Genomic DNA, 26053 nt, shown 5'->3' on the forward strand with positions numbered 1-26053 from the left:
TTGCCAAAGTTCTCCATTTGATGACAAAATGCTGTATATTTCTGAACATTATATTGATATAATGAAACATGGTCAGATAATGTCAAATACATTATTGAAGGGAAGGAAGTTGCATAACAGATGCTTTACAGGTCTTCTCCACATTCTCTGGGTGACTTTGTGAACACTGTACACTGTTGAGGTAATAAACTGGACTCAAAACCAGGCCTCCACATTAATAGGTTTTGGTGCTAAAACACCCACATTCCTTCCCATTAACATGCAAGTGCTTGGGAATTGCCCAAACCAGCTCCATAAAAAGTGCTGCTCCCTATGCATTGTTTTACAATACATGTAATGAATCAGCTAGAATCAAAACTCCAAACACACTCCAGTCAGATTAGAGAAACACTGTGGGGTTGAGTTCTGGAGCAATGGCTGGACAGCTGGAACCTTGACAACAGTATCCATTCACTAAGCAGGACAATCAGCGCAAAACACAACCCCATGATCTCCTATGGCTAAAGAAATGCTGATAGGGAGTCTAGTAAATGCTTAGAAAGAGTGACATTAGAAAGTGAAAACTTGTATTGGTGAACTGTAATGGCATGCCATTTACATTTTAGTCATTTAGCAGACGCTCTTACCCAGAGTTAGTGAGTGCATACATTTTTCATACTGGCTCCCCGTGGGAATTCCCTCTGCATTGTGAGTATTAACTTCATGCTTACATGCACTTAACTATGCCATCACTTTATGATTTTATACATTTTTCACTTTTACTTTGTAAAGACCTTAAAGTCACAAGGAAATTGAAAAAAGTCCAACTTTATATTAAGTAATCCGATTGTAGCCTACTCGATGCTCCACCGACGACTGCTCTCCCACTGTTCTAAAGACGGGCTGGAACGCACCCACATTGCAGGAAGACGTGCAACTCTGTCGTAAAATCAAGAGTATTTTGCGTCAAGACGTATGTGAAAACGTTTAGTTGCTACACGTGCTTTTAGTGACAAGTGGATTCAAATTTCATACTGTAGTAGCGCCTTGTATTCACGAGGGAATTTGATAATAAATGCAAGCGTATTCTAAGTACCAGTTTGGATATTTTCTGTCATAACTAACGGAACATTTTAAAACGGCAGCGGTCTGTTTTCTGCTAGGTTTAGCAAGTAGCTAGCCTTAATCTGCAATCAAGACAGTTGTGATGACGTGTGGTGTTAACCACCAATATAGCTAGCTCCTAAAAAGTGTGATATTTCTACGTTGCGATGCTGTACTTTATTGGCCTTGGGTTGGGAGATGCAAAGGACATCACCGTAAAGGGGCTCGAAATTGTAAAGCAATGTAGTCGTGTCTACTTGGAAGCCTACACGTCCATGTTGACAGTTGGGAAAGATGCATTGGTAGGTTGAATATTATGTAGTACTATGGTATGTATGTGGTGATATTCTGTGCATGTCTGTGCTACAACAATCCCTCCCATTTCGAAGTGGGCACTGATGCAGTCCAGAGCATGTGATAAAACTGCATCAGGATACAATACCTCTTGAAGTGCATGTTGTCTTTGCTTCTAGTTTAAGATATTATACAGAGTATTCCATGACATTAAAGTTGCATTAGTTGAAATGACCAATGAGTGGCTGGAAATCTTATAGACTGTGTGGCGTTAATGACACTTCCTACCCCTAGTGTTTTCTTAAAATGGAGTAAAGGTCTCAAGTTTATAGACATTGCACGTTCATTAAATAACAGAGCTCAAGCTGGCAGGATGGAGATCAAGGTTTTATCATTGCCATCAGATAAAGTCCATCCACCGTTTTAAAGCAAATTTAAAGGCAGTGTGTGTCGTGAATAAGTGTGATCTTTGACCTTAGGAGGAGTACTATGGACGGGAGCTGATACTGGCCGACAGAGACATGGTGGAACAGGAGGCTGATGAGATCCTGAAAGGGGCTGATGTCAGTGATGTTGCATTTCTTGTGGTGGGAGATCCATTTGGGTAATTGATTACTGTACTTGTTTTTCATGCTTGAGAAGTAGTTCATTATGTTATGACTATTACTGGTAGGCTAGTTTCAAAAGATGTTGCAGTGAACAATATAAGTGCAGTCCCTGGCCATAGGCAAACTTGCTAACCACTGCACCAATAGGATTAAACGACTTCTGGGAGATCATAAAGCGCCTAGGATTGTTACACTAGCCCCTCCGTTGCAGGAGAGCAGTTCTTGAAACCATGTCTCCCAGGCAGTAGGCAGAACAAATCGGTAACACTTTACATGAAGTGTTGTTCATGACGCATCATAACAATGTCATAAGCGCATCGTAAAATGTCAACACATGACAAAACTTGACCTTTATTTTATAAATGCTTATGTCAACTAGAATTAGCTATATATTTATTTGCACTATGACAGGCGTGTGTGATAAATCAGATGCTAAGGAGAGATCTCCATCTGTTAAGTTCATGATTACCTCGACTGACAGGGACAAACACTCACACACCTCATCACTTCCCCCGTTTACACTGCTCTAATGAAGTTGATTAAATGTATGTACATATGTGATATAACAAGTGAGATGTTATATCACATATACTGTACACGCATCACACACCTTAGTATGTATGTAATGAAATGAAAGTACCAACACATTTTGAAGGAGTGTATACAATAACAATTACAAACAGGTTGAGATCTGGTTGATAAAACTTCATTACAAACAGGTTGAAAATAACATCAATACAGACAGGTTGATACAGTGGGGACAAAAAGTATTTAGTCAGCCACCAATTGTGCAAGTTCTCCCACTTAAAAAGATGAGAGAGGCCTGTAATTTTCATCATAGGTACACGTCAACTATGACAGACAAATTGAGAAAAAAATATCCAGAAAATCACATTGTAGGATTTTTAATGAATTTATTTGCAAATAATGGTGGAAAATAAGTATTTGGTCATCTACAAACAAGCAAGATTTCTGGCTCTCACAGACCTGTAACTTCTTCTTTAAGAGGCTCCTCTGTCCTCCACTCGTTACCTGTATTAATGGCACCTGTTTGAACTTGTTATCAGTATAAAAGACACCTGTCCACAACCTCAAACAGTCACACTCCAAACTCCACTATGGCCAAGACCAAAGAGCTGTCAAAGGACACCAGAAACAAAATTGTAGACCTGCACCAGGCTGGGAAGACTGAATCTGCAATAGGTAAGCAGCTTGGTTTGAAGAAATCAACTGTGGGAGCAATTATTAGGAAATGGAAGACATACAAGACCACTGATAATCTCCCTCGATCTGGGGCTCCACGCAAGACCTCACCCCGTGGGGTCAAAATGATCACAAGAACGGTGAGCAAAAATCCCAGAACCACACGGGGGGACCTAGTGAATGACCTGCAGAGAGCTGGGACCAAAGTAACAAGCCTACCATCAGTAACACACTACGCCGCCAGGGACTCAAATCCTGCAGTGCCAGACGTGTCCCCCTGCTTAAGCCAGTACATGTCCAGGCCCATCTGAAGATTGCTAGAGTGCATTTGGATGATCCAGAAGAGGATTGGGAGAATGTCAGATGAAACCAAAATATAACTTTTTGGTAAAAACTCAACTCGTCGTGTTTGGAGGACAAAGAATGCTGAGTTTTATCCAAAGAACACCATACCTACTGTGAAGCATGGGGGTGGAAACATCATGCTTTGGGGCTGTTTTTCTGCAAAGGGACCAGGACGACTGATCCGTGTAAAGGAAAGAATGAATGGGCCATGTATCGTGAGATTTTGAGTGAAAACCTCCTTCCATCAGCAAGGGCATTGAAGATGAAACGTGGCTGGGTCTTTCAGCATGACAATGATCCCAAACACACCGCCCGGGCAACGAAGGAGTGGCTTCGTAAGAAGCATTTCAAGGTCCTGGAGTGGCCTAGCCAGTCTCCAGATCTCAACCCCATAGAAAATCTTTGGAGGGAGTTGAAAGTCTGTGTTGCCCAGCGACAGCTCCAAAACATCACTGCTCTAGAGGAGATCTGCATGGAGGAATGGGCCAAAATACCAGCAACAGTGTGTGAAAACCTTGTGAAGACTTACAGAAAACGTTTGACCTGTGTCATTGCCAACAAAGGGTATATAACAAAGTATTGAGTAACTTTTGTTATTGACCAAATACTTATTTTCCACCATAATTTGCAAATAAATGTATTAAAAATCCTACAATGTGATTTTCTGGATTTTTTTTCTCATTTTGTCTGTCATAGTTGACATGTACCTATGATGAAAATTACAGGGCTCTCATCTTTTTAAGTGGGAGAACTTGCACAATTGGTGGCTGACTAAATACTTTTTTTCCCCACTGTATCTGGTTGAAATGACAGCGTTCCATTCAGTTTTTCTCGAGTGAGGGAGTCACACATCAAGTAGGAATGAGTAAATCAGTAAGAAATAGCCCTATCTGATAAGGGAGTACCATTGTAAAAAAGAAAAACACTCATCAACACCACTCACTCACTCCTTCCTTTCACTACTTGAGTTGTAAACAAAAGGATAGGGTAATTTTTTTGGACATTTACAAAACATGGTTTTAATAAATCAATAACTAAAAGAGAACCCAGAACCTTCAGTGGAGAATGTTGCTTTGGTAATCAAACTGTTTTTCTTCTTTGCCATTTCAAAACCTGCTGGAAGTTGATGCTTGCAATCATTTGAACAACATCCCTTGCCTCAAATATTTACAATCTCATGACCTTGGTATGCTTCAGTCCGCAATGACTATCTGCAGTTTCCATTTGCTTTCTATACAAATGGAAACGGAACTAATTGAAATTGCTACAAAAACACTATCTCACAAAATCGTTTGGTATAACATCGATGCTCAACGGAGCACCACACAATGAAGAAAAGTGTTTTTGCAGCTATTTGCTCTCTGAGCCAGTGGGGAAATGTTCTGGGGAGGATGTAGTAGGACCAAACTGGGCCTAACTGCTGTGTAAACACTGCAACGTCTCTGGAAAGAGCCACTGATTCATTGTACCGCACTCCCATTTGCTAGAGCCACTTGAAATGGTACTCAAAGTCATGGTGAAGATCAGCAGAATGTTTGGCTCTGCTCTTTTTCTTCCAAAACCACTGACCAGGAGGAGGGGAGGGTCATTCAAATTCTCCACTCTCCATCATGGTCATGATTTGCTCCAAGAAATGTTGGATTTTAATCCAAGTTAATGACGTATCTAAAACCAAGGATTCTGTTTGGGCCAAGTGTGGCCTTTGGAAAAAAACGCAGTCCAATAATGAGTCTCACTGTACCTAGCCATCGTTACTGTAGCAAATTGCCAGTTGGTTTGGAATGGAAATGGAGCAGCATTTTTTGTCAAAGCTTGGACTTTGTTCCTTTGTCAGGTTTCTAAGGCAGCATCATGCCATGTTCTTAATAACACTTTTCTTCTAGCGCCACCACCCACAGTGACTTGGTCCTGAGAGCAGTGAATGCTGGGATACAATACAGGGTCATCCATAACGCCTCTATCATGAACGCAGTTGGATGCTGCGGCCTCCAGGTACGTCCACTCAAAGACATTGAAAACTAAAACACATACATTAGCACAAACATTGTCTACTTTGCCAAAAAGAGCATATGCCCCATCATCTTAACCATTCTGTAGCAACGTCCCATGAAGGCAATCAAAGAGCATAATTGCCATTGGGAAAGAATATCCTTGCAGAGTTTATAGACAGACGGCAGAGCAGCACCAATCCCTTTTAATACACAGCTCAGCCCAGGACATCCATAATGTGGCCCTGCATTGACCTGTCAGGGGGAGCATTGTGAGCGTGGGGGCCCCCAGCTGACCCACCCTGCCTCTGATGTGGGGTGCTGCTAGCGTAGTCTCTTTCCAGTACCTCACGGATTAGTGTTGCTAACGTTAGTGTTAGCGCACCAGGGTTGTCATTAGTGGGTGGTGACGCTCCTTGGGCGTGCGTCAGACGCACTAATTGCAAGCGATCTGGCAACTCAAAGCCACTGCCAGTGAGCAATGACAGGAGAGAAGGAGGCTTTGCTATTCTAATGAAGGACATGCCCATCGCAGGGGTCAAGGTTTTGTGTGTGTTCCCTGCCTGTCAACCTAGTGTGTTTCACCATATCCCTCAGGGGAGGGGTGTTCTGTTCTATACTGTATGTGCCTGTATAATTTACCTTTCAATTGGTTGTGCATTTTATTTGTCTTCTCTGTTATACTACCAAAGAAAATGTAAGAAAGTGACCAACTTGAGCTCAGATGACTGGGAATATGTGGGTGGAGAATTAGCATTTTTTGCCAAACATCAGCATATCAATTTGACATTGGTTTCAAATGAGATGTAAATAGATGGCTAAAATTAGCTATTACAATCGCTGTCTAGAAAATACATTCAGACCAGCCATATGAAGTGTTTTGTCTAGATCAAGTCAACTGTGTATTGGTCTTGCACTGCAGTGCTCTTGTTAGCTTATTGGGGAAAGGGGTGGGTTAGGTAGGGTCCCAGTGCATGTTTTGGGTCGCTGTGCTGTATCAAGAATGCCGCGGCTCAGAGTGCCATGTGATTTTTCCACACACTGAATAACAGGAAGCACCTTGGGACACTTAGTGCAATCCAGTCTGCTGCAGCAATCACGGCCTGCTCACGAGACATCATTTTGCTACACACACACACACACACACACACAAATCAATCGATAAGCTCACAGGAGCACTCAGACACCCACACATTGTCAGACAAGTGAACCAGAATCACAAACTCTTTATTTGAGAAACTGACCATTTACACCCAATGCTGCTGTCCTAAGATACTTTTAATAAACCCTGAGAAAGAAGAAAAGTCTTAAATCATGTTGTGTACATTTCTTTTGGACAGCTGTACAACTTTGGAGAGACTGTGTCCGTTGTGTTCTGGACAGACACCTGGAGACCGGAAAGCTTCTATGATAAAATCAAGAAGAACAGGGAACTGGGGATGCACACACTATGCCTGCTTGGTAAGTCCTACAGGTTATCTCTTTGAAGTTAGTTATCAACCAAATCAGTACAAACATCCAGTGATGCAGTGTTCATATTAGGAGTCAAGTCACTGTCCTAATATGGACCGTGAAAAATACAAAGTGGAAAATCTGTACAGAATAGTAGGGCTGAGACGATACCAGTATCGCAATATTTTTTCCATAGCAATAATTAAAACACAAAGCAGTAAAAACTATTTGGTCCTTTAAAAACCTGCTGTATGTAAAATATTGTGTGCTATAGATTGGAAAATAAATAAATGTGACTGGATGACAACATAATGATGTTTGTTTCTAACATTAGGGCTGTTTTCATAAAGAAGTTAAATCTTTGCCACAATACTAACGAGTATCGAGATACTGGTATCGTCCCGGCCCTACAGAATAATATACATACAGTATGTTCGTAATCGTAACACATTGTAAACATTATATGGACCGCTCACACTACGGTAACATTGGGGGTCTGGTCATACCTGAGCACATAGTAAGGAAACATGGGAGATCACATGTCTGAGTGATTCTCCAGGCAGTCCCTCAGAGCTCATATTCTTCCATCCTTACTTCCAGTCATGGCGCTGGGTCGGCCTTCCAGGTGGAGGAAAGGAGGGGGGATATAGTGTGTGCTTGCGTGCCAGCCAGTCAGTTCTACACACTTTCATCCCTGGGAGGCTGGGACTGAACAAAGCCCTCATTATGACTGTTTCTACTCCAACTACAAGACCTTTTCCCTCCTGTGTGTGTCATCCCCTGGGTGCATATTAAACAGTCCTCAATCACAGTCACAATAGTAGACTGGGGAGTTTGTTTCTGTAATGGGAAGGCGGCTGTGACTGCAGAGGCAGATGGCCCGAACGCTCATAATTTATGTTTATTTGAGCAAGAGATTTTGGTTTGGACGCAGAGGGTTGCCTTCTTCCCCCCCTCCCCCAATGAACCACACATGGGTTGAGCCCTATAATTCGAGGTAATGGATGCTGGTTGAAGCGGAGACGGTTTTGGGTCACACCCTTATTGTCTCTGTGGGCTACGTTCCCTATGTGTCCCCAGGTGCGACCCCAGCTGCAGAAGGGTGTGTGTGTAAGTTTGTATGGGGGGTGGTTTGTGTGCGCACTTGCGTGAGCTCACCGATATTAACCCCACCGATATGAACCCCATTATTCAATAGTGTAACGGAAAGCCTGGCATTAGCCAAGTCACCTCCCCACCCCCTGTGAAGCAAAGGACACGATTCTAAAAGGATGAATGAGCACAGACAACAAAAGCAGATGCACGCACAACTCTGATTGGGTCATCTATCATGACTTCCTCGGACAACATGCACTCCATACATCTACATGACAAAGAGGAAAACCCTATCACTGTAATGGAACTAGCAGAACCATTGTTACTGTTTGATTGATACTGATCCATAATAAAAAAATAAGAAAATGTTTGTGTAAGGATTATTGACCATTCATATTATTCAACAAAATGAATTTTCCTGAAAATCTAATGGCTTTAAGGTGACCAGCGAAGGCCTAAAGGGATAGTTAGTTCCTCAAGCCGGCCTTGAGTAATTTGTCAAGATGTGTTGTTCATGGCCAGTTTGAGGGGGAAAAGAATTGTCCACATCTGTGAAATGGTTCATTACCTCTACAGCCCTTATTTTTTCTCCCCAGATATCAAAGTCAAAGAGCAGTCCATGGAGAACCTGATGAGGTAAGTCTCTCCTTTCCCCCTCCTGTGCTGGACTGTATGGGAGTAGGTTCTCTCATTTATATCTGGTCAGTGGAGTTTCTATCCAGCAGGGCTCTGGAACGGAGCAGAGTTGAGGTTTATTGCAGACGTTCACTTAACATACATTTATACTGGCAGCTGGAGACGGGCCAGGCCAGTGAGTTAAAAAAGCACAGTGTTTTGTTTGGACTCACAATCTGTTATCTGTGTCGTCTCATTGGGCCAGATTCATGAAATACATTTTGTATTTTTAATCTCCTGCATGTGTTTTCAAAAAAGATTACATACGACCGGTCCCAAACACGTCGTCTTTGTCTCACACTTGGGAATCAACAGACACGTCTGTTTTGGATGACAGTTCATCTTATGCCACACTAATGCGTTACTGTATCATGTATCGGTTTGCAGGAAGGTTGTAAACTCCTTGTTCACTTTGCAGTGTCATGCAATTATTTTCCCAACAGGAGCCTGCCCTGCGCTCAAGTTGTTTTATATGTGAATCTAGAAAAGCTGACATGGACTTCAGTAATCTGCCATGTAAGGGTTATGTATGGGGGAAAGTATGGTTTTCATTTAAACCCAAAAAGACTCCTAATTTCTCCCAGATTTACTGGTGCAAATATATTATTACTAGGAATGGAATAAACACATGCCCTATGATTTTGGTCAAAATTAAATGTTTGCGCAGTGAGAGATTCATGTCATACAGTATTAGCCGAAGGAAAAAATACCCCATCTTTTTCCCCCTGGCCAAGGAATTTAGACACATTTGTGATGGTTTTCTTTCCAGTAACATAGTTATCAAATAGATCTCTGGCTTGCTTTGTAAGCAGTTTATGACTGTAGGAAATTACATGAGACTCCACTGTTATTTTATGTTCTGATCTAGCACCAGAACAGCCACAGTGAAACAGTGCCAAAAAAAACTTCTAGATTTCAAAGTGCTGAAAGAGCTGAGAATAGCGCCCCATCTGAGCTACACAGCACAGGACTGAAGGCTTGGCATAATGGCATGTCCTCCTTTTCTCCTTCCTTGTGAACGGCTCTACTGGTAACAAAGGGGCTTGCCTTGTCTACACCTGGTTATTAGATTCAGCTTTTATATTCTGAAGAAGATGTCTCCTCCACAGCACTTATAGGTCTGGTCAGTATGAACCCATTGGCCTTGCATTACTACATAAGTAACGTCCTCTTTGCCTTTTTCTTATAAAGGGGCCGTAAGATTTATGAACCGCCCAGGTATATGACCGTAAGCCAGGCGGCTGAGCAGCTCCTGGAGATAGTACAAAACAGGAGGGAGCGGGGAGATGACCTAGGTGAGTTGCTATCATGATGTAGATTTGAATGATTGATTAAACAATACAGTTTCATGTGACAATGTGGAAGAAAAAACACCAATTGCCTCTCACTCTCCATCTAGCCATCAGTGAGGAGACGATATGTGTGGGTCTGGCCAGGGTGGGAGCAGAGGACCAGGCCATCCGCGCGGGGACACTCCGCCAACTGGCGTCATGTGACCTGGGCGGCCCGCTGCATTCCATGATCGTGACGGGTCATCTGCACCCGCTGGAGGTAGACATGCTGCGTTTGTCAGCCGCCACCCCCGACGCACTGCAGGACCTCCGAATGACTGACAGCTCAACGTACACCTCCTAATGCACGCATACCGCCTCAAGAAAGACTCTTAGGATCTCCGAAAGACCTAGTACACACAAACACACAAAAAGTTTCACACAAATGTCTCTGAGACATTAACACAGGACCATGTGTCATGTAGGCCTGCTAACATGCTCTTTTATCTATACCTTTGTTGACTTGACACGCCTCGCAGATGACCGACACTAACACACTAGTAGATCTGGGTGATGGGTCGACACATATTTTCCACCATAATTTGCAAATAAATTCATTAAAAATCCTACAATGTGATTTTCTGGAATTTTTTTCCTCATTTTGTCTGTCATAGTTGACGTGTACCTATGATGAAAATTACAGGCCTCTCGCATCGTTTTAAGTGGGAGAACTTGCACAATTGTGGCTGACTAAATACTTTTTTTCCCCACTGTAGGCTACCTTTCATAATATTTCCCGTTGTGCGACATGCGTATTAGCCTACCTCTTTCTCTATTGTTGCTTAATTTCTTCCTTACGTTCAACAGTTAAATGAAATAAGTTTCGTTGTCCTTATCATCATTGTAATGACATGCTTGAATAATATAGGACTACAATAAGATGTAGACTGCTTTCACTTCTCTTCACGAAGATCGGATGGTTATGGGTGATGGGTCTGAATAAAAAACTGCTATAGCCTACCGTCATCGCGCATTCTCTTTTTATTCAAACGCTGTGAGTTCAATTGGCTGCTGTATTTAACATTCAGCAAATGAGCTAGCATCCCTCTTCGAAAAGTCTATTATAGTAAAGAAATAAAAAAATCCAGCAAGCTATTCTAGTTTAGCTTTTCGTGGGACTCCAAGAGCTAAGGAGCGTTTAAGGAGAGAGTCCAGCTGAGCGCAGGTACAGTTGAAGTCGGAAGTTTACATACACTTAGATTGGAGTCATTAAAACTTTTTCAACCACTCCACAAATGCCTTGTTAACAAACTATAGTTTTAGCAAGTCGGTTAGGACATCTACTTTGTGCATGACACAAGTACTTTTTCCAACAATTGTTTACAGACAGATTATTAACACTTACAGTGAGGGAAAAAAGTATTTGATCCCCTGCTGATTTGTATGTTTGCCCACTGACAAAGAAATGATCAGTCTATAATTTTAATGGTAGGTTTATTTGAACAGTGAGAGACAGAATAACAACAAAAAATCCATAAAAAAGGAAGTCAAAAATGTTATAAATTGATCTGCATTTTAATGAGGGAAATAAGTATTTGACCCCCTCTCAATCAGAAAGATTTCTGGCTCCCAGGTGTCTTTTATACAGGTAACGAGCTGAGATTAGGAGCACACTCTTAAAGGGAGTGCTCCTAATCTCAGTTTGTTACCTGTATAAAAGACACCTGTCCACAGAAGCAATCAATCAGATTCCAAACTCTCCACCATGGCCAAGACCAAAGAGCTCTCCAAGGGACAAGATTGTAGACCTACACAAGGCTGGTATGGGCTACAAGACCATCGCCAAGCAGCTTGGTGAGAAGGTGACAACAGTTGGTGTGATTATTCGCAGAAACTCAAAAGAACTGTCAATCTCCCTCAACCTGGGGCTCCATGCAAGATCTCACCTCGTGGAGTTGCAATGATCATGAGAACGGTGAGGAATCAGCCCAGAACTACACGGGAGGATCTTGTCAATGATCTCAAGGCAGCTTGGACCATAGTCACCAAGAAAACAAATGGTAACACACTACGCCGTGAAGGACTGAAATCCTGCAGCACCCGCAAGGTCCCCCTGCTCAAGAAAGCACATATACAGGCCCGTCTGAAGTTTGCCAATGAACATCTGAATGATTCAGAGGAGAACTGGGTGAAAGTGTTGTGGTCAGATGAGACCAAAATCGAGCTCTTTGGCATCAACTCAACTCGCCGTGTTTGGAGGAGGAATGCTGCCTATGACCCCAAGAACACCATCCCCATTGTCAAACATGGAGGTGGAAACATTGTTTTAGGGGTGTTTTTCTGCTAAGGGGACAGGACAACTTCACCGCAAAGGGATGATGGACGGGGCCATGTACCGTCAAATCTTGGGTGAGAACCTCCTTCCCACAGCCAGGGCATTGAAAATGGGTTGTGGATGGGTATTCCAGCATGACAATGACCCAAAACACACGGCCAAGGCAACAAAGGAGAGGCTCAAGAAGAAGCACATTAAGGTCCTGGAGTGGCCTAGCCAGTCTCCAGACCTTAATCCCATAGAAAATCTGTGGAGGGAGCTGAAGGTTCAAGTTGCCAAACGTCAGCCTCGAAACCTTAAAGACTTGGAGAAGATCTGCAAAGAGGAGTGGGACAAAATCCCTCCTGAGATGTGTGCAAACCTGGTGGCCAACTACAAGAAACGTCTGACCTCTGTGATTGCCAACAAGGGTTTTGCCACCAAGTACTAAGTCATGTTTTGCAGAGGGGTCAAATACTTATTTCCCTCATTAAAATGCAAATCAATTTATAAAATTTCTGACATGCGTTTTTCTGGATTTTTTTGTTGTTATTCTGTGTCTCACTGTTCAAATAAACCTATCATTAAAATTATAGACTGATCATGTCTTTGTCAGTGGGCAAACGTACAAAATCAGCAGGGGATAAAATACTTTTTTCCCCCTCACTGTATAATTCACTATCACATTTCCAGTGGGTCAGAAGTTTACATACACTAAATTGACTGTGCCTTTAAACAGCTTGGAAAATTCCAGAAAATGATGTCATGGCTGTCGAAGCTTCTGATAGGCTAATTGACATCATTTCAGTCAATTGGAGGTGTACCTGTGGATGTATTTCAAGGCCTACCTTCAAACTCAGTGCCTCTTTGCTTGACATCATGGGAAAATCAAAAGAAATCAGCCAAGACCTCAGAAAAATAAGCCTGGTTCATCCTTGGGAGCAATTTCCAAACGCCTGAAGGTACCACGTTCATCTGTACAAACAATAGTACGCAAGTATACATGGGGACAAAGACCGTACTTTTTGGAGAAATGTCCTCTGGTCTGATGAAACAAAAATAGAACTGTTTGGCCATAATGACCATTGTTATGTTTGGAGGAAAAAGGGGGTTGCTTGCAAGCCGAAGAACACCATCCCAACCGTGAAGCACGGGGGTGGCAGCATCATGCTGCGGGGGTGCTTTGCTACAGCAGGGATGGTGCACTTCACAAAATAGATGGCATCATGAGGAAGGAAAAATATGTGAATATATTGAAGCAACATCTCAAGACATCAGTCAGGAAGTTAAAGCTTGGTCGCAAATAGGTCTTCCAAATGGACAATGACCCCAAGCATACTTCCAAAGTTGTGGCAAATGGCTTAAGGACAACAAAGTATTGGAGTGGCCATCACAAAGCCCTGACCTCAATCCTATAGAACATTTGTGGGCAGAACTGAAAAAGCGTGTGCGAGCATGGAGGCCTACAAACCTGACTCAGTTACACCAGCTCTGTCAGGAGGAATGGGCCAAAATTCACCCAACTTATTGTGGGAAGCTTGTGGAAGGCTACCTGAAACGTTTGACCCAAGTTAAACAATTTAAAGGCAATGCTACCAAATACTAATTGAGTGTATGTAAACTTCTGACCCACTGGGAATGTGATGAAATAAATAAAAGCTGAAACAAATAATTAGTTCTACTATTATTCTGACATTTCACATTCTTAAAATAAAGTGGTGATCCTAACTGACCTAGGACAGGGAAATGCTACTAGGTGTAAATGTCAGGAATTGTGAAAAACTGAGTTTAAATGTATTTGGCTAAGGTGAATGCAAACTTCCGACTTCAACTGTACGTATTGCACAAGAGACAGAGGCTATAAGTTAGAAGCTTATGCATAATGCCGCGGTCACACTGACAGCGTCATTGAATTTTGGTACACCAGAAGTACATTCATTTCCAATGGAACGCTGCGTTTGCCTTGCAGCATTGAGTTGCAGGGCATTCTGTGTGGTGCATACAGAACCTGCCACCACCATGCTTCACCGTAGGGATGATGCCAGGTTTCCTCCAGATGTGATGCTTGGCATTCAGGCCAAAGAGTTCAATCTTGTTTCTCATGGTCTGAGAGTCTTTAGGCAACCTCCAAGCAGGCTGTCATGTGCCTTTTACTGAAGAGTGGCTTCCGTCTGGCCACTACCATAAAATGTCTGATTGGTGGAGTGCTGCAGAGATGGTTGTCCTTCTGGAAGGTTCTCCCATCTCCACAGAGGAACTCTGGAGCTCTGTCAGAGGGACCATCGGGTTCTTGGTCATCTCCCTGACCAATGCCCTTCTCCCCCAATTTCTCAGTTTGGCTGGGCGGCCAGTTCCAGGAAGAGTCTTGGTGGTTCCAAACTTCTTCCATTTAAAAGAATGGAGGCCACTGTGTTCTTGGGGACCTTCAATGCTTTTGGTACCCTTCCCCAGAGCTGTGCCTCGACACAATCCTGTCTCGGCGCTCTACGGACAATTCCTTCAACCTAATCGCTTGGTTTTTGCTCTGACATGCACTGGCAACTGTGGGATCTTATATAGACAGGTGTGTGCCTTTCCAAATCATGTCCAATCAATTGAATTGACCACAAGTGGACTCCAATCAAGTTGTAGAAACATCTCAAGGATGATCTATGGAAACAGAATGCACCTGAGCTCAATTGAGTCTCATAGCATAGTCCCATGTAGCTCAGTTGGTAGAGCATGGCATTTGCAGCGCCAGGGTTGTGGGTTCGATTCCCACTAGGGGCCAGTATGAAGAAGAAAAAATGTATGCACTCACTAACTGTAAGTCGCTCTGGATAAGAGCGTCTGCTAAATGACTAAAATGTAAATAGCAAAGGGTCTGAACACAAGGTCTTTGTTTGTTTTCTTATTTAAAAAAAAACTGTTTTTGCTTTGTCATTATGGGGTATAGGTTGATGAGGAACAAAAATGTATTTAATCTATTTTAGAATAAGGCTGTAATGTGGAAAAAGGCAAGGGGTCTTCATACTTTCCGAATGCATTTTATGGGTAATCGGTGACTTTTGCTTCCCTAAAATCAGTATCGGACCCAAGAATCCCTCATCGGCCGTGCTCTAGCTAAAGTACACCATTGCCTTGCAACCAGGGTTTGCCAAATTACCTTAACGCTCACTGGCTATGGCGTGGTGTGTATCATAAAATGTAATTACCATGATTGAAGAGGAAATTTAAAAAAAGGTCATGGAGGAACACAACAGCTGAATCAGATTAGAGTCTTGGTAAAATTAAGCTTTCCTGTAATTTGATGTTCTGTATTCTTGGACAATTGAAAATTGAGAGGCAGACCAAGGCAAATACAAAATCAATTATCTTAGGGCCGGTTACCCAGACCCAGATTAAGCCAATTCCTAGACTTTAAAGCACTTAGCCCTTTTAAAGGAAATTCACCAAAGAGGATGCTTTTAGGTGATCAGATTTCATGATGTCCAGACAAGTGTTTCATGTTTTAGAAAATAACATTAAGATGTAGCAATCTTCTGATATGCACAGCACTACTGCAAAAAAGTTTACCTGGAACACTACCTTTATCTGGGTCTGTGAAACCAGCATTAAGAGTTTCATATATATTTCTTACATAGACCAAAGCATATTTCACTGATGAAGTTTATTGAATACTGATGTGCTTAATGACACTTTGAATTCAGAATCTATTTCCCATGTTGTTCTCCTGAGTTGGATAGATTTTTAAAGAATAAGGAAACTCCATTTCCTCCTCCAGATAAAGTAAGCTGCTTAAAAAGTAAGGTTTCGATTCATCCGTATCGCTGAAGCTCAGCGCTATAGTGCGATTGAAATGTAAAGGTATTTTCCAATTGAGCCGAAATATGCAGCGTTTACTGTGAATGCAGTCTCTGCTAACACTGAATAGCTGTAGCGCAGCTCTTCAGCGCTACGGATAGAATCGAGCCCTAAGCATCTCTACTTGATATGCAACAGTAATGACATTTGGTCAAAAATAAATGTACAGATAAGAAATCATGGAAGACAGCTCAAACTAAGCAAAAGACGTTTAAAGACGTGCACCACCTCTTCGCTCAAATATCCATGTAACAATTAAAAGTGGAAATTAAGAATAAACATTGTGCAAAACCTTTTCCTCAAGGTGAAGTTAAACTAGTATCCCATTTCAACCTCCATTCCTCTACCAGTAATGAGAAAAAAAAATTATATGCAGTAAAATCATTTATTACATTTCAAAAGAAGAATGGACTGGCCAACTGCACACTTGGCCCATTAAATAAAACTTAAGACCAATGAGGGCAATGAAATCATGGGTTTTAGGCTTACTTCATGTTTACATCTGTTTTAACCATCCCCTTTGACAAGGTCGTACGTAGCTGTTCAAGGTTCAAATAAAGCCACTGTGTGCCGTCCAGGGAATTATGACAAGAGTGGTCAAGAGGAATTCTGACAATATTCCCTTAGGAAAAATACCATGACAACCCTCAAAGAGATGCTGGATCAAGGATGGAACCAAAGGGTTGGAATAACAAGACCCATGTTGGTCGTCTGATTCCCTTCGGGTCTTGAGGGACATGATTCCAGTCTCATAGGTGAACGAATGACTTCCCACACGTGGATACGACGCCGATTGTCCATGATTTGGTGAAAAAGGCACTTAAGAAACCCAGAATGACATTTGAATGGCTCAAGTGTGCAATGTGCAACTAAATGGCCAAATGGAACATGCCCCTTGTTAATTGCGTGCGACTGATATGATACAGACGTATAAAAATAGATTATCAATGGATCTTACATGGTTGCAGGGCTTAACACAAATGTCCATTGAAGTGTACTTGAACTCAGACAATAGTTACAAATTAATTAAAACCCCATCTTAATGGGGAGAAAATGATAAAACCAAAAGACTTACAGTATGACTGAGGTCTCTGATATGAAGACAAAAACTTCAGAAACAGTAGAATGGGTGAAAGGGGGTATGTGCAGTGTCTGAAGCAAAGTTCTCATTTTCCCCGCAGACATCACATCATAATTGGCAAGTTTTTGGTTTCCCCTGTTTTTTTGTGTCCTCTCAAGAGTCAAAGTGTACTTGTCCTGTAGCTGCTTCCGTCTTAGTCCTTGGTTTGTGATGTGGACTTTGAAACCCAGAGAGATGCGGGTTTAGGGGGGAATAGGGTGGGGAGGAAACCCCACAGCAGCACACAGAGGGCTTTGGTCCCAGGACTCCCAGGGAGATACGAGGAACGAGTCCTTCTACATCGTTGCCACTTCTATCTGGACATACAGTTGCCGTACTCCAGCCTGTGGACAAGTTCAATGGAGAAAAACAGTCACGCTTTGCATTAACACCTGTCACAACAGTGAAGATGTTTTCCTTTAATGTCTGACATTAATGCCTGTCATTACCTAGTACAGGTGTAATGTCATTCTAATGATAATGTTAAGATGGTTTTGTGGTCATGGCAGAGCTCGTAATACCCAGCTTGTCTACTCAGATGCTACATCTTTGTTTCTCAAACCTTCCACCTGGACTTGAATAGACCGATTGTCTGTCCATAAACCAAGGAGCGACTTCATTTAGTCTGCTGACCAGTTGGCGGTTATTTTCCAATGTTACAGGTGATTTTGTGGTTTCCTATCGGCTGCTGGCTAATCAGTGTGTGTATTTGTAGGAGAATGGCCGTGTGTGACGTTACAAAAGGATGGGTTCCTCTCCTACCTGTGTGAAAATGTTGTGCGTTTGGCTTAGAATCCATTTGCAGTCAGCATCGGGTGCAATTAGCAGCTTGAGTGTGCCGATGTAGACATCTGTGCATAGGGTCCAGAAGTGAGGCTCCTGCAGATTGTACACACCCTGCAACTGCTGCACCTGCAAACACACACAGTTCACACCTAGATTTATATGACCATTTCCCCTTGTTAAACATTGAACATATTTTCAGCTTTGACGTGAGGGTATGGTTGGGCTTGGTTGGGCAGCACTTACCCTCTGGTAGCATTCTGGCAGGGCATTGTCCAGAGAGGGCGGAGTCCGCTGCATCAGAATCCCGATGGACTCCCTCAGCAAAGGCACTACACTGTGGCACAGAGGGTAAGGGAGAAAAATAACAGGTCAGCGTGACTTACTTCCCCCAACCCAATGCCTTCCTGTCAACACTGGCAGGCCCAGGGCATGCCAAGTCTGGCCAAAGTGATATTGTGCCATTGGGGCAGGAGTCAAGCTGAACAATATGAACCATGGACAATGACAGAGCTTGCTTGGCAAGGCATGCAGGTAGTAGCCTGGGTCCCAGTCTCTTTAGCTAATCCACTCCCTGTACTCCATGTCATGTGCCAAAGAAACGGGCCTTTCTGCGATCTTCAAATATTAACATGATCATTAATGAGCTCGAGGAAAACAAAGGATTTGATCCTGATTCGATCAACCTCACAGCTATTCTTCAATCACAACGATTATGCAAATATTGGAACCATCACTTTTTTCCCCCACACAGGGTTGACATGTCTGTGATTTTCCCGTAAATTGGGCTACTTTGAAAACGATGTCGCGGGTGAAAATCGATTGGTCGCGGGTTTTTGGGCTACTTCTAAATTGCACTGCGGCCGCCAATGCATTTATCTTAAAAATATATTTTCACTGTGACCTGCTGCTGCGGACTATCAGGCAGTGAGGAAGGCTGTTAGTGAGTGGCCGGGAGGGCCGGAGGGGTGTGTGTGTTGAGAGAGTGCTGCAGCAGGCAGTTGAGACATGTGAGTGAGAGGAGACAGCAGCACGCGCGCACTTCGTGACAACTTTTTACCAGTTGTATGCAACGATGTATATATATATAAATATTTGGTTGTATGTAGGCTATTTAGATTTTCATTATGGAGACACCTGTTTCCAACCCTTTGTCCATATAACATTAACGCGCTGGAACTGATGCGGGTCAAGAAATAACGGCGACAAAGCACTGGAAAATGACTTTAGGTGCACTAGTTAACTTCGCTCGGAGATTGTTTAAACTGCATTCTAATGTCGACTTCGTTATCAAGCGAAGGGTTTTAGCCATGCTCAGTACTTGGGTGTCGAGCGCTGCGCGAGTGGACATTTGAAATGGTTATGGGGAAAAGTCCACAATGAAACGTACATTAAATGTGGAGAATGAAACATTTGCATATCTTGGCCATCAAGTGTCCTACTGATTTATATGTCATTGTAGGCTACTGTAGCCTAACATTTGATACACTAAATATGTTGAAATTACGAAATCTTTGGAGTCATCAATTTGCAAATCAATTTGTGCCACTTGTGTAACCTACCTGGAGCTAGCAAACATATTTTGTAAGTAGCCTATAACCTCAGTTAATTGTTGTAGCCTTGTGTTATTATGTAATTATTAATGGCCATGTTTAGTTAATTAAATTGCAAATTATCAATTGTGATCATGGTCAAAGCTCTATCGCAACCGCCGATCAGCTGTTAGAATGCATTAGATTGACGTAACAGTCAGATTAGGTTGACAAGCATAGGCCTATTCAATTCATATCCATATTATTAATATTTGATTCAGTGATCGAAATTACGACACCATCCTCAGTAGCCTATTCCAGCAGGTTATTGGGCAACACAAACACTTACCTCGAAATCGCCTCGCTATTCATGTTGAATAAATTAATATTGTCAATTTGAACTAAGCAAGCTGCTAAATTGTTCAATTTACATCTTGCCTAGGCTGATGTAGGCCATATTATTATTATTATGATGATGTTGGCCTATCAGGGGCTATAGGCTACCTGCATCTAGCTAAGCAAAGTAAACCATGGGAAAGTTTAATTACAATCATAAACCCAGATTTTAGTCAGTAACCTATGCCTATTGAAATGACAAGTCAATCTCGCAAATAGGCTATTTATAACGGGTTGTAGTCTTAACATCTGGCTCATGATAATGGCAGAAAATAGCATAGTTTGTTTTTTGAAGTTCGTCAAGTGTTTCTTGCACAGATATTGAGATCCTCTGTCCAACTTTCATGACTCAAACTATGCTGTCGGATTTATATATAGTTATGCAAAAAGCATTATTTACAATTACAACGAGTTAAAACGACATCCACTGATGGAAAATGATCTGCCGAGTTTAATAAGGATAAATTATCTTCTCTTGCGACATATTCAAATTCCTTTATTACGTGACGTTAGCTCACAATAATTATTATATTGATGAAAACCGATTTGTTTCTTATGTCGATATTCCTTCTTAATTCGCTCGTTTACGTTATGGAAAAAGGGTTTATTGGTTCATATGTCAACTCCTCACGCTGCGCATCCATTTTTTGGGGCTAGTTTTTCAGGCCTTGTGGGCAGATTGTGTGGCCATTGTGCTAGAAATTTTAGCTAGCCATGGCAACCCGGTCTCCACAGCACGCGTTGGTATCCGGAGTGGCGCAGTGGTCTAAGGCACTGCAGTGCTAGCTGTGACATTAGAGATCCTGGTTCGAATCCAGGCTCTGTCGTAGCCGGCCGCGACCGGGAGACCAATGGGGCGGCGCACAATTGGCCCAGCGTTGTCCAGGGTAGGGGAGGGAATGGCCGGCAGGGATGTAGCTCAGTTGGTAGAGCATGGCGTTTGCAACGCCAGGGTTGTGGGTTCGATTCCCACGGGGGGGCAGTATGAAGAAAAAAATAATAATTATGTATGCACTTAACTGTAAGTCGCTCTGGATAAGAGCTTCTGCTAAATAACTAAAATGTAAATGTATCCGGTTGCTAAGCAACTGTTTTTTGTTTGCCCAGACCAGTCTGTCAAAAGTTGCTAGCTTGGTCTAAATTCTCAAAGTAAATACATAGCTACTGCAAATCCAAACACAAAACTAATTACTTTAGATTTTAAGACTCAAAATACAACAACTTGCATAGCTAACTGCTAAATGTTTGTTTTTGACTTTGTTATAAATTCGAATTCTATTTGAGGCTCCACATGTTATTTCCAACAAAATCCTAGGCATATTTAACGTTGAGATTGCAGAAAGGCCAGTCTCTTTGTCAATGAGGATTGTCTGGAATTCCTCAAAATGTCAGCCCTAGGTCAAAGAGGTAGGTTTTGCCATCAATTCAAATCACCTAACCATACCCTGCAGAGTTGGAAGTCACAGAAGCTGCTTTCAGAGAGCAGGAGAACTGCACTGCAGCCGAAACTACTAGCATAGTTGAACAATGACTTCATGAGGCTGAACAATGACTTCATGAGGCTGGACAGTGCCACGCCAGCCACTCTTGCTCCTTCCTTTTGTCTCCTGGCAACCATCTCACGGCCACAGTTTAAAAAATGTCATGGCATGTTCCGCCAGACCCGTATACCAAAGCCACAAGGCCGACCACCACAGCATATGTGAGCCATTAGAGGTTTTGGCGGCTTTCCCTGTCCCCAAAACCCCACTCACCCCTCCCTCTTCTCCCCGTCATTATCCCTGAATCCCCTACACCCCACCAGAAGCTCCACTCGGTCAATGTCAACGAGGGCAAAACTTTCCCTTTGCTCTTCCTCCACGTCTACAGTCTTCCTTGTACTACACACCACACACTAGCAGTACACTACACTAACTAGCTTATCAGCATATAGGCTACTGTACATTCTTCAGCTTTGCCTTTTAGTCTTATGGGTCCGGTCGAAATGTAGCTAACGTCCCCCTACCCAACATGTTATTATGAAATCAAACATTTGATTATGGCTGACCGGAAAAGAGAACCTTTGAGGAAATGTAAAGTCACACACCAACTCCTTATTTACTTCTACTGCACTAGTCAGCAGCCAAACTGATGTAGAACAATAATTGTGTAATTCATGTCATCATAACAGCCATGACCTTTTTGTTTTGACTGTCATTTTGTAATAACTTGGTAAATTACAACAATTTTCTCAAAACAGTCTTTGAATTGAAGCTAAATAAACATATCAAATGGGGAAGCGTTATTTGTTTACATCGGTCTGTTCTTTAAGATAAGAAATATGATTTTTTGCATGGGCTGCTTCTCAATCCACTGATATCGCCCTTCTGCATCTGCAGTAAAAGGTGGCAGAGCTAGAGCGGTGTTTGTCAGACCATGAGACATCCCAAAAATCGGTCTTCTCAAGAAAACGTCTGTAGCGTCCTAGGACGCCCACAAGCCTCACAAAACTAGTCTGAAAGTCCCTGGTACCCGTTTAAATTTTTTTTATGGAAGTATACAGTCGTGGTCAAAAGTTGAGAACGACACAAATATTAATTTTCACAATGTCTGCTGCCTCAGTTTTTATGATGGCAATTTGCATATACTCCAGAATGTTATGAAGAGTGATCAGATGAATTGCAATTAATTGCAAAGTCCCTCTTTGCCATGAAAATGAACTTAACCCCCCAAAAAACATTTCCACTGCATTTCAGCCCTGCCACAAACGGACCAGCTGACATCATGTCAGTGATTCTCTCGTTAACACAGGCGAGAGTGTTGACGAGGACAAGGCTGGAGATCACTCTGTCATGCTGATTGAGTTAGAATAACAGACTGGAAGCTTTAAAAGTAGGGTGGTGCTTGAAATCATTGTTCTTCCTCTGTTAAGCATGGTTACCATGGGCACCACCAGTGCAGAGCTTGCTCAGGAATGGCAGCAGGCAGGTGTGAGTGCATCTGCACGCACAGTGAGGCGAATACTTTTGGAGGATGGCCTGGTGTCAAGAAGGGCAGCGAGGAAGCCACTTCTCTCCAGGAAAAACATCAGGGACAGACTGATATTCTGCAAAAGGTACAGGGATTGGACTGCTGAGGACTGGGGTAAAGTCATTTTCTCTGATGAATCCCCTTTCCGATTGTTTGGGGCATCCGGAAAAAAGCTTGTCCGGAGAAGACAAGGTGAGCACTACCATCAGTCCTGTGTCATGCCAACAGTAGAGCATCCTGAGACCATTCATGTGTGGGGTTGCTTCTTAGCCAAGGGAGTGGGCTCACTCACAATTTTGCCTAAGAACACAGCCATGAATAAAGAATGGTACCAACACATCCTCCGAGAGCAACTTCTCCCAACCATCCAAGAACAGTTTGTTCTTGCCTTTTCCAGCATGATGGAGCACCTTGCCTTAAGGCAAAAGTGATAACTAAGTGGCTCGGCGAACAAAACATCGATATTTTGGGTCCATGGCCAGGAAACTCCCCAGACCTTAATCCCATTGAGAACTTGTGGTCGATCCTCAAGAGGCGGGTGGACAAACAAAAACCCACAAATTCTGACAAACTCAAAGCATTGATTATGCAAGAATGGGCTGCCATCAGTCAGGATGTGGCCCAGAAGTTAATTGACAGCATGCCAGGGTGGATTGCAGAGGTCTTGAAAAAGAAGGGTCAACACTGCAAATATTGACTCTTTGCATATACTTCATGTAATTGTCAATAAAAGCCTTTGACACTTATGGAATGCTTGTAATTATACTTCAGTATACCATAGTAACATCTGACAAAAATATCTAAAAACACTGACGCAGCAAACTTTGAAGACCAATACTTGTCATTCTCAAACTTTTGACCACGACTGTATATGGAGATATTTTAGGCACTAAACTAAAAAGGGGATAAATTCATGTAAAATAAAAAATAGTTTACTGATTTTTCTTCTATTTCTCAGATATAGGACAGATTTTGATGGGGATTCTTTTATTATGTTAATTAGATTTCAGTGGGCCGCTGAAATTGTAGGCCAAGGGTTAAAAATATTTGGTTATAAAGAAGAAAGGCATCTTGTGAAATGCAAGTGACTTCCTCTTCCCCAGTTGACTAGTTACGATTACGAAGGTATGGGCAGCAATTAGAGAACCTTTTATTTGTTCCAACCAGACATTAACAGTAGCCGAATGAGGAGCCTTTTAGTGATACATCCATTACCTGACTGCTCAGCACTTCTGGCCAGTAAACTCTGTTGTAACACAAGTTGCATTGAATCAAAAACCAACTGGTAGCTGAAGGATGGAACTAAAAACAAACAAAAGATAACTATTGTAAAATATACTGTGCCCGTAACATTTATATAGCACGTATAAGCCTAAGTGTTGTTGTCCATTAGTTTACTCCAATTAGGGGAGGGGTGGTAGGGTTAGAACGAACAAACAAACACACATATACATATATATATATATATACATATATATACATATACACATATATATATATATATATATATATATATATATATATATATATATATATATATATATATATATATATATATATATATATATGTACACACACACACACACACACACACACACACACACATACATACACATATATATATACATACACATATATATATATATATATATATTAGGGGTGTAACGATTCGTTTTAACAACGATTCGATTTGTATCACGATTCGTGGTTGTCGATACGATTCAAGGACGATATTGGTTCATTTAGAACGATACGATCCGAAACGATTCAGTGACTTGAAATCGATTCAGTAACCTTTTAGCCAAAAATTCAACCAGTGTGACTGAAATAAATACCTGGATACTGGACAGTGCAGGTGAAGTTTCCTAGATTCCTGTTTCTTGTAAGGACCGCAATGGTGGCTTGATAATTTCTCGCTCGTCGGCTTCTCCTCTGTCATCCGCCATGCTATGCTTTGTTGTCTTGGCGCCTTTGCGCTGCTGCTGGCGCGATGACGTCACGGATAGGCAGACTGAATCGAGTAATGTTTAAAGCCTTTATCATTAAAAGTGCTAAGAAAAAACATCCATATAAAGTCTGACGTGCTTAAATCCAATGGGTTATTTCCTAGTATCGATACAATCGATTTATTACATTTTAAAACGATGTTAGATCGATATATGTTGTCCAAAAGGCCAACTCGCCGAGCACAGATCGATGTAGTTGGATCATAGGAATATAAATCAATACATCGATGTAGTAGATGGATCGTTACACCCCTAATAAATATATATATATATACATACACTACCAGTCAAGGGTTTGGACACACCTACTCATTCAAGGGTTTTTCTTTATTCTTACCATTTTCTACATTGTAGAATAGTGAAGACATCAAAACTATGAAATAACACATATGGAATGATGTAGTAACCAAAAAAGTGTTAAACAAATATATATATTTTATATTTGAGTTTCTTCAAATAGCCACCCTTTGCCTTGATGACAGCTTTGCACACTCTGCATTCTCTCAACCAGCTTCACCTGGAATGCTTTTCCAACAGTCTTGAAATTGTTCCCACATATGCTGAGCACTTGTTGGCTGCTTTTCCTTCACTCTGCGGTCCGACTCATCCCAAACCATCTCAAATTTGGTTGAGGTCGGAGGATTTTGGATGCGGGTCATCTGATGCAGCACTCCATCACTCTCCTTCTTGGTAAAATAGCCCTTACACAGCCTGGAGGTGTGTTGGGTCATTGTCCTGTTGAAAAACAAATGATAGTCCCACTAAGCCCAAACCAGATGGGATGGCGTATCGCTGTAGAATGCTGTGGTAGCCATGCTGGTTAAGTGTGCCTTGAATTCTAAATAAAATCACTGACAGTGTCACCAGCAAAGCATCCCCACACCATAACACCTCCTCCTCCATGCTTTACGGTGGGAAATACACATGCAGAGATCATCCGTTCACCCACACTGCGTCTCACAAAGACACGGCGGTTGGAAACAAAAATTTTCAATTTGGAATCCAGACCAAAGGACACATTTCCACTGGTCTAATG

General features: G+C 42.1%; 2 protein-coding genes across 2 annotated transcripts in view; one reads left to right on the plus strand and one right to left on the minus strand.

Annotated features, from left to right (window-relative positions):
- Positions 1–942: 942 nt before the first annotated feature.
- dph5 (diphthamide biosynthesis 5) lies at positions 943–11034 on the plus strand. Its single transcript, XM_084164081.1, has 7 exons — positions 943–1385; positions 1857–1981; positions 5417–5525; positions 6862–6982; positions 8665–8704; positions 9935–10038; positions 10143–11034. The coding sequence occupies exons 1-7, from the start codon at positions 1251–1253 to the stop codon at positions 10376–10378; spliced, it is 870 nt and encodes a 289-aa protein (XP_084020207.1). The 5' UTR covers positions 943–1250; the 3' UTR covers positions 10379–11034.
- Positions 11035–15958: 4924 nt separating this feature from the next.
- LOC311131283 (zinc transporter 7-like) overlaps positions 15959–26053 on the minus strand; it is a 29108-nt gene continuing 19013 nt past the window's right edge. Inside the window, exons 9-11 of the mRNA XM_084164174.1 lie at positions 18321–18411; positions 18054–18203; positions 15959–17635 (exon numbers count right to left, since the gene is read on the minus strand). Coding sequence (XP_084020300.1) covers positions 17588–17635; positions 18054–18203; positions 18321–18411 — 289 coding nt within the window. The 3' untranslated portion in view covers positions 15959–17587. The remainder of the gene's footprint in view (positions 17636–18053; positions 18204–18320; positions 18412–26053) is intronic.

This window comes from Coregonus lavaretus (assembly GCF_964263955.1).
Source record: "Coregonus lavaretus genome assembly, chromosome: 6".
In the NCBI taxonomy this organism is placed as follows: domain Eukaryota; kingdom Metazoa; phylum Chordata; class Actinopteri; order Salmoniformes; family Salmonidae; genus Coregonus; species Coregonus lavaretus.

Excerpts from the sequence above, each read along its gene's own strand:
- dph5 (XM_084164081.1), top strand. The coding sequence starts at position 1,251 with ATGCTGTACTTTATTGGCCTTGGGTTGGGAGATGCAAAGGACATCACC. Across the intron at positions 1,386-1,856 it reads CAGTTGGGAAAGATGCATTG|GAGGAGTACTATGGACGGGA; the intron begins GTAGGTTGAATA and ends CTTTGACCTTAG. Across the intron at positions 10,039-10,142 it reads GGAGCGGGGAGATGACCTAG|CCATCAGTGAGGAGACGATA; the intron begins GTGAGTTGCTAT and ends CTCTCCATCTAG.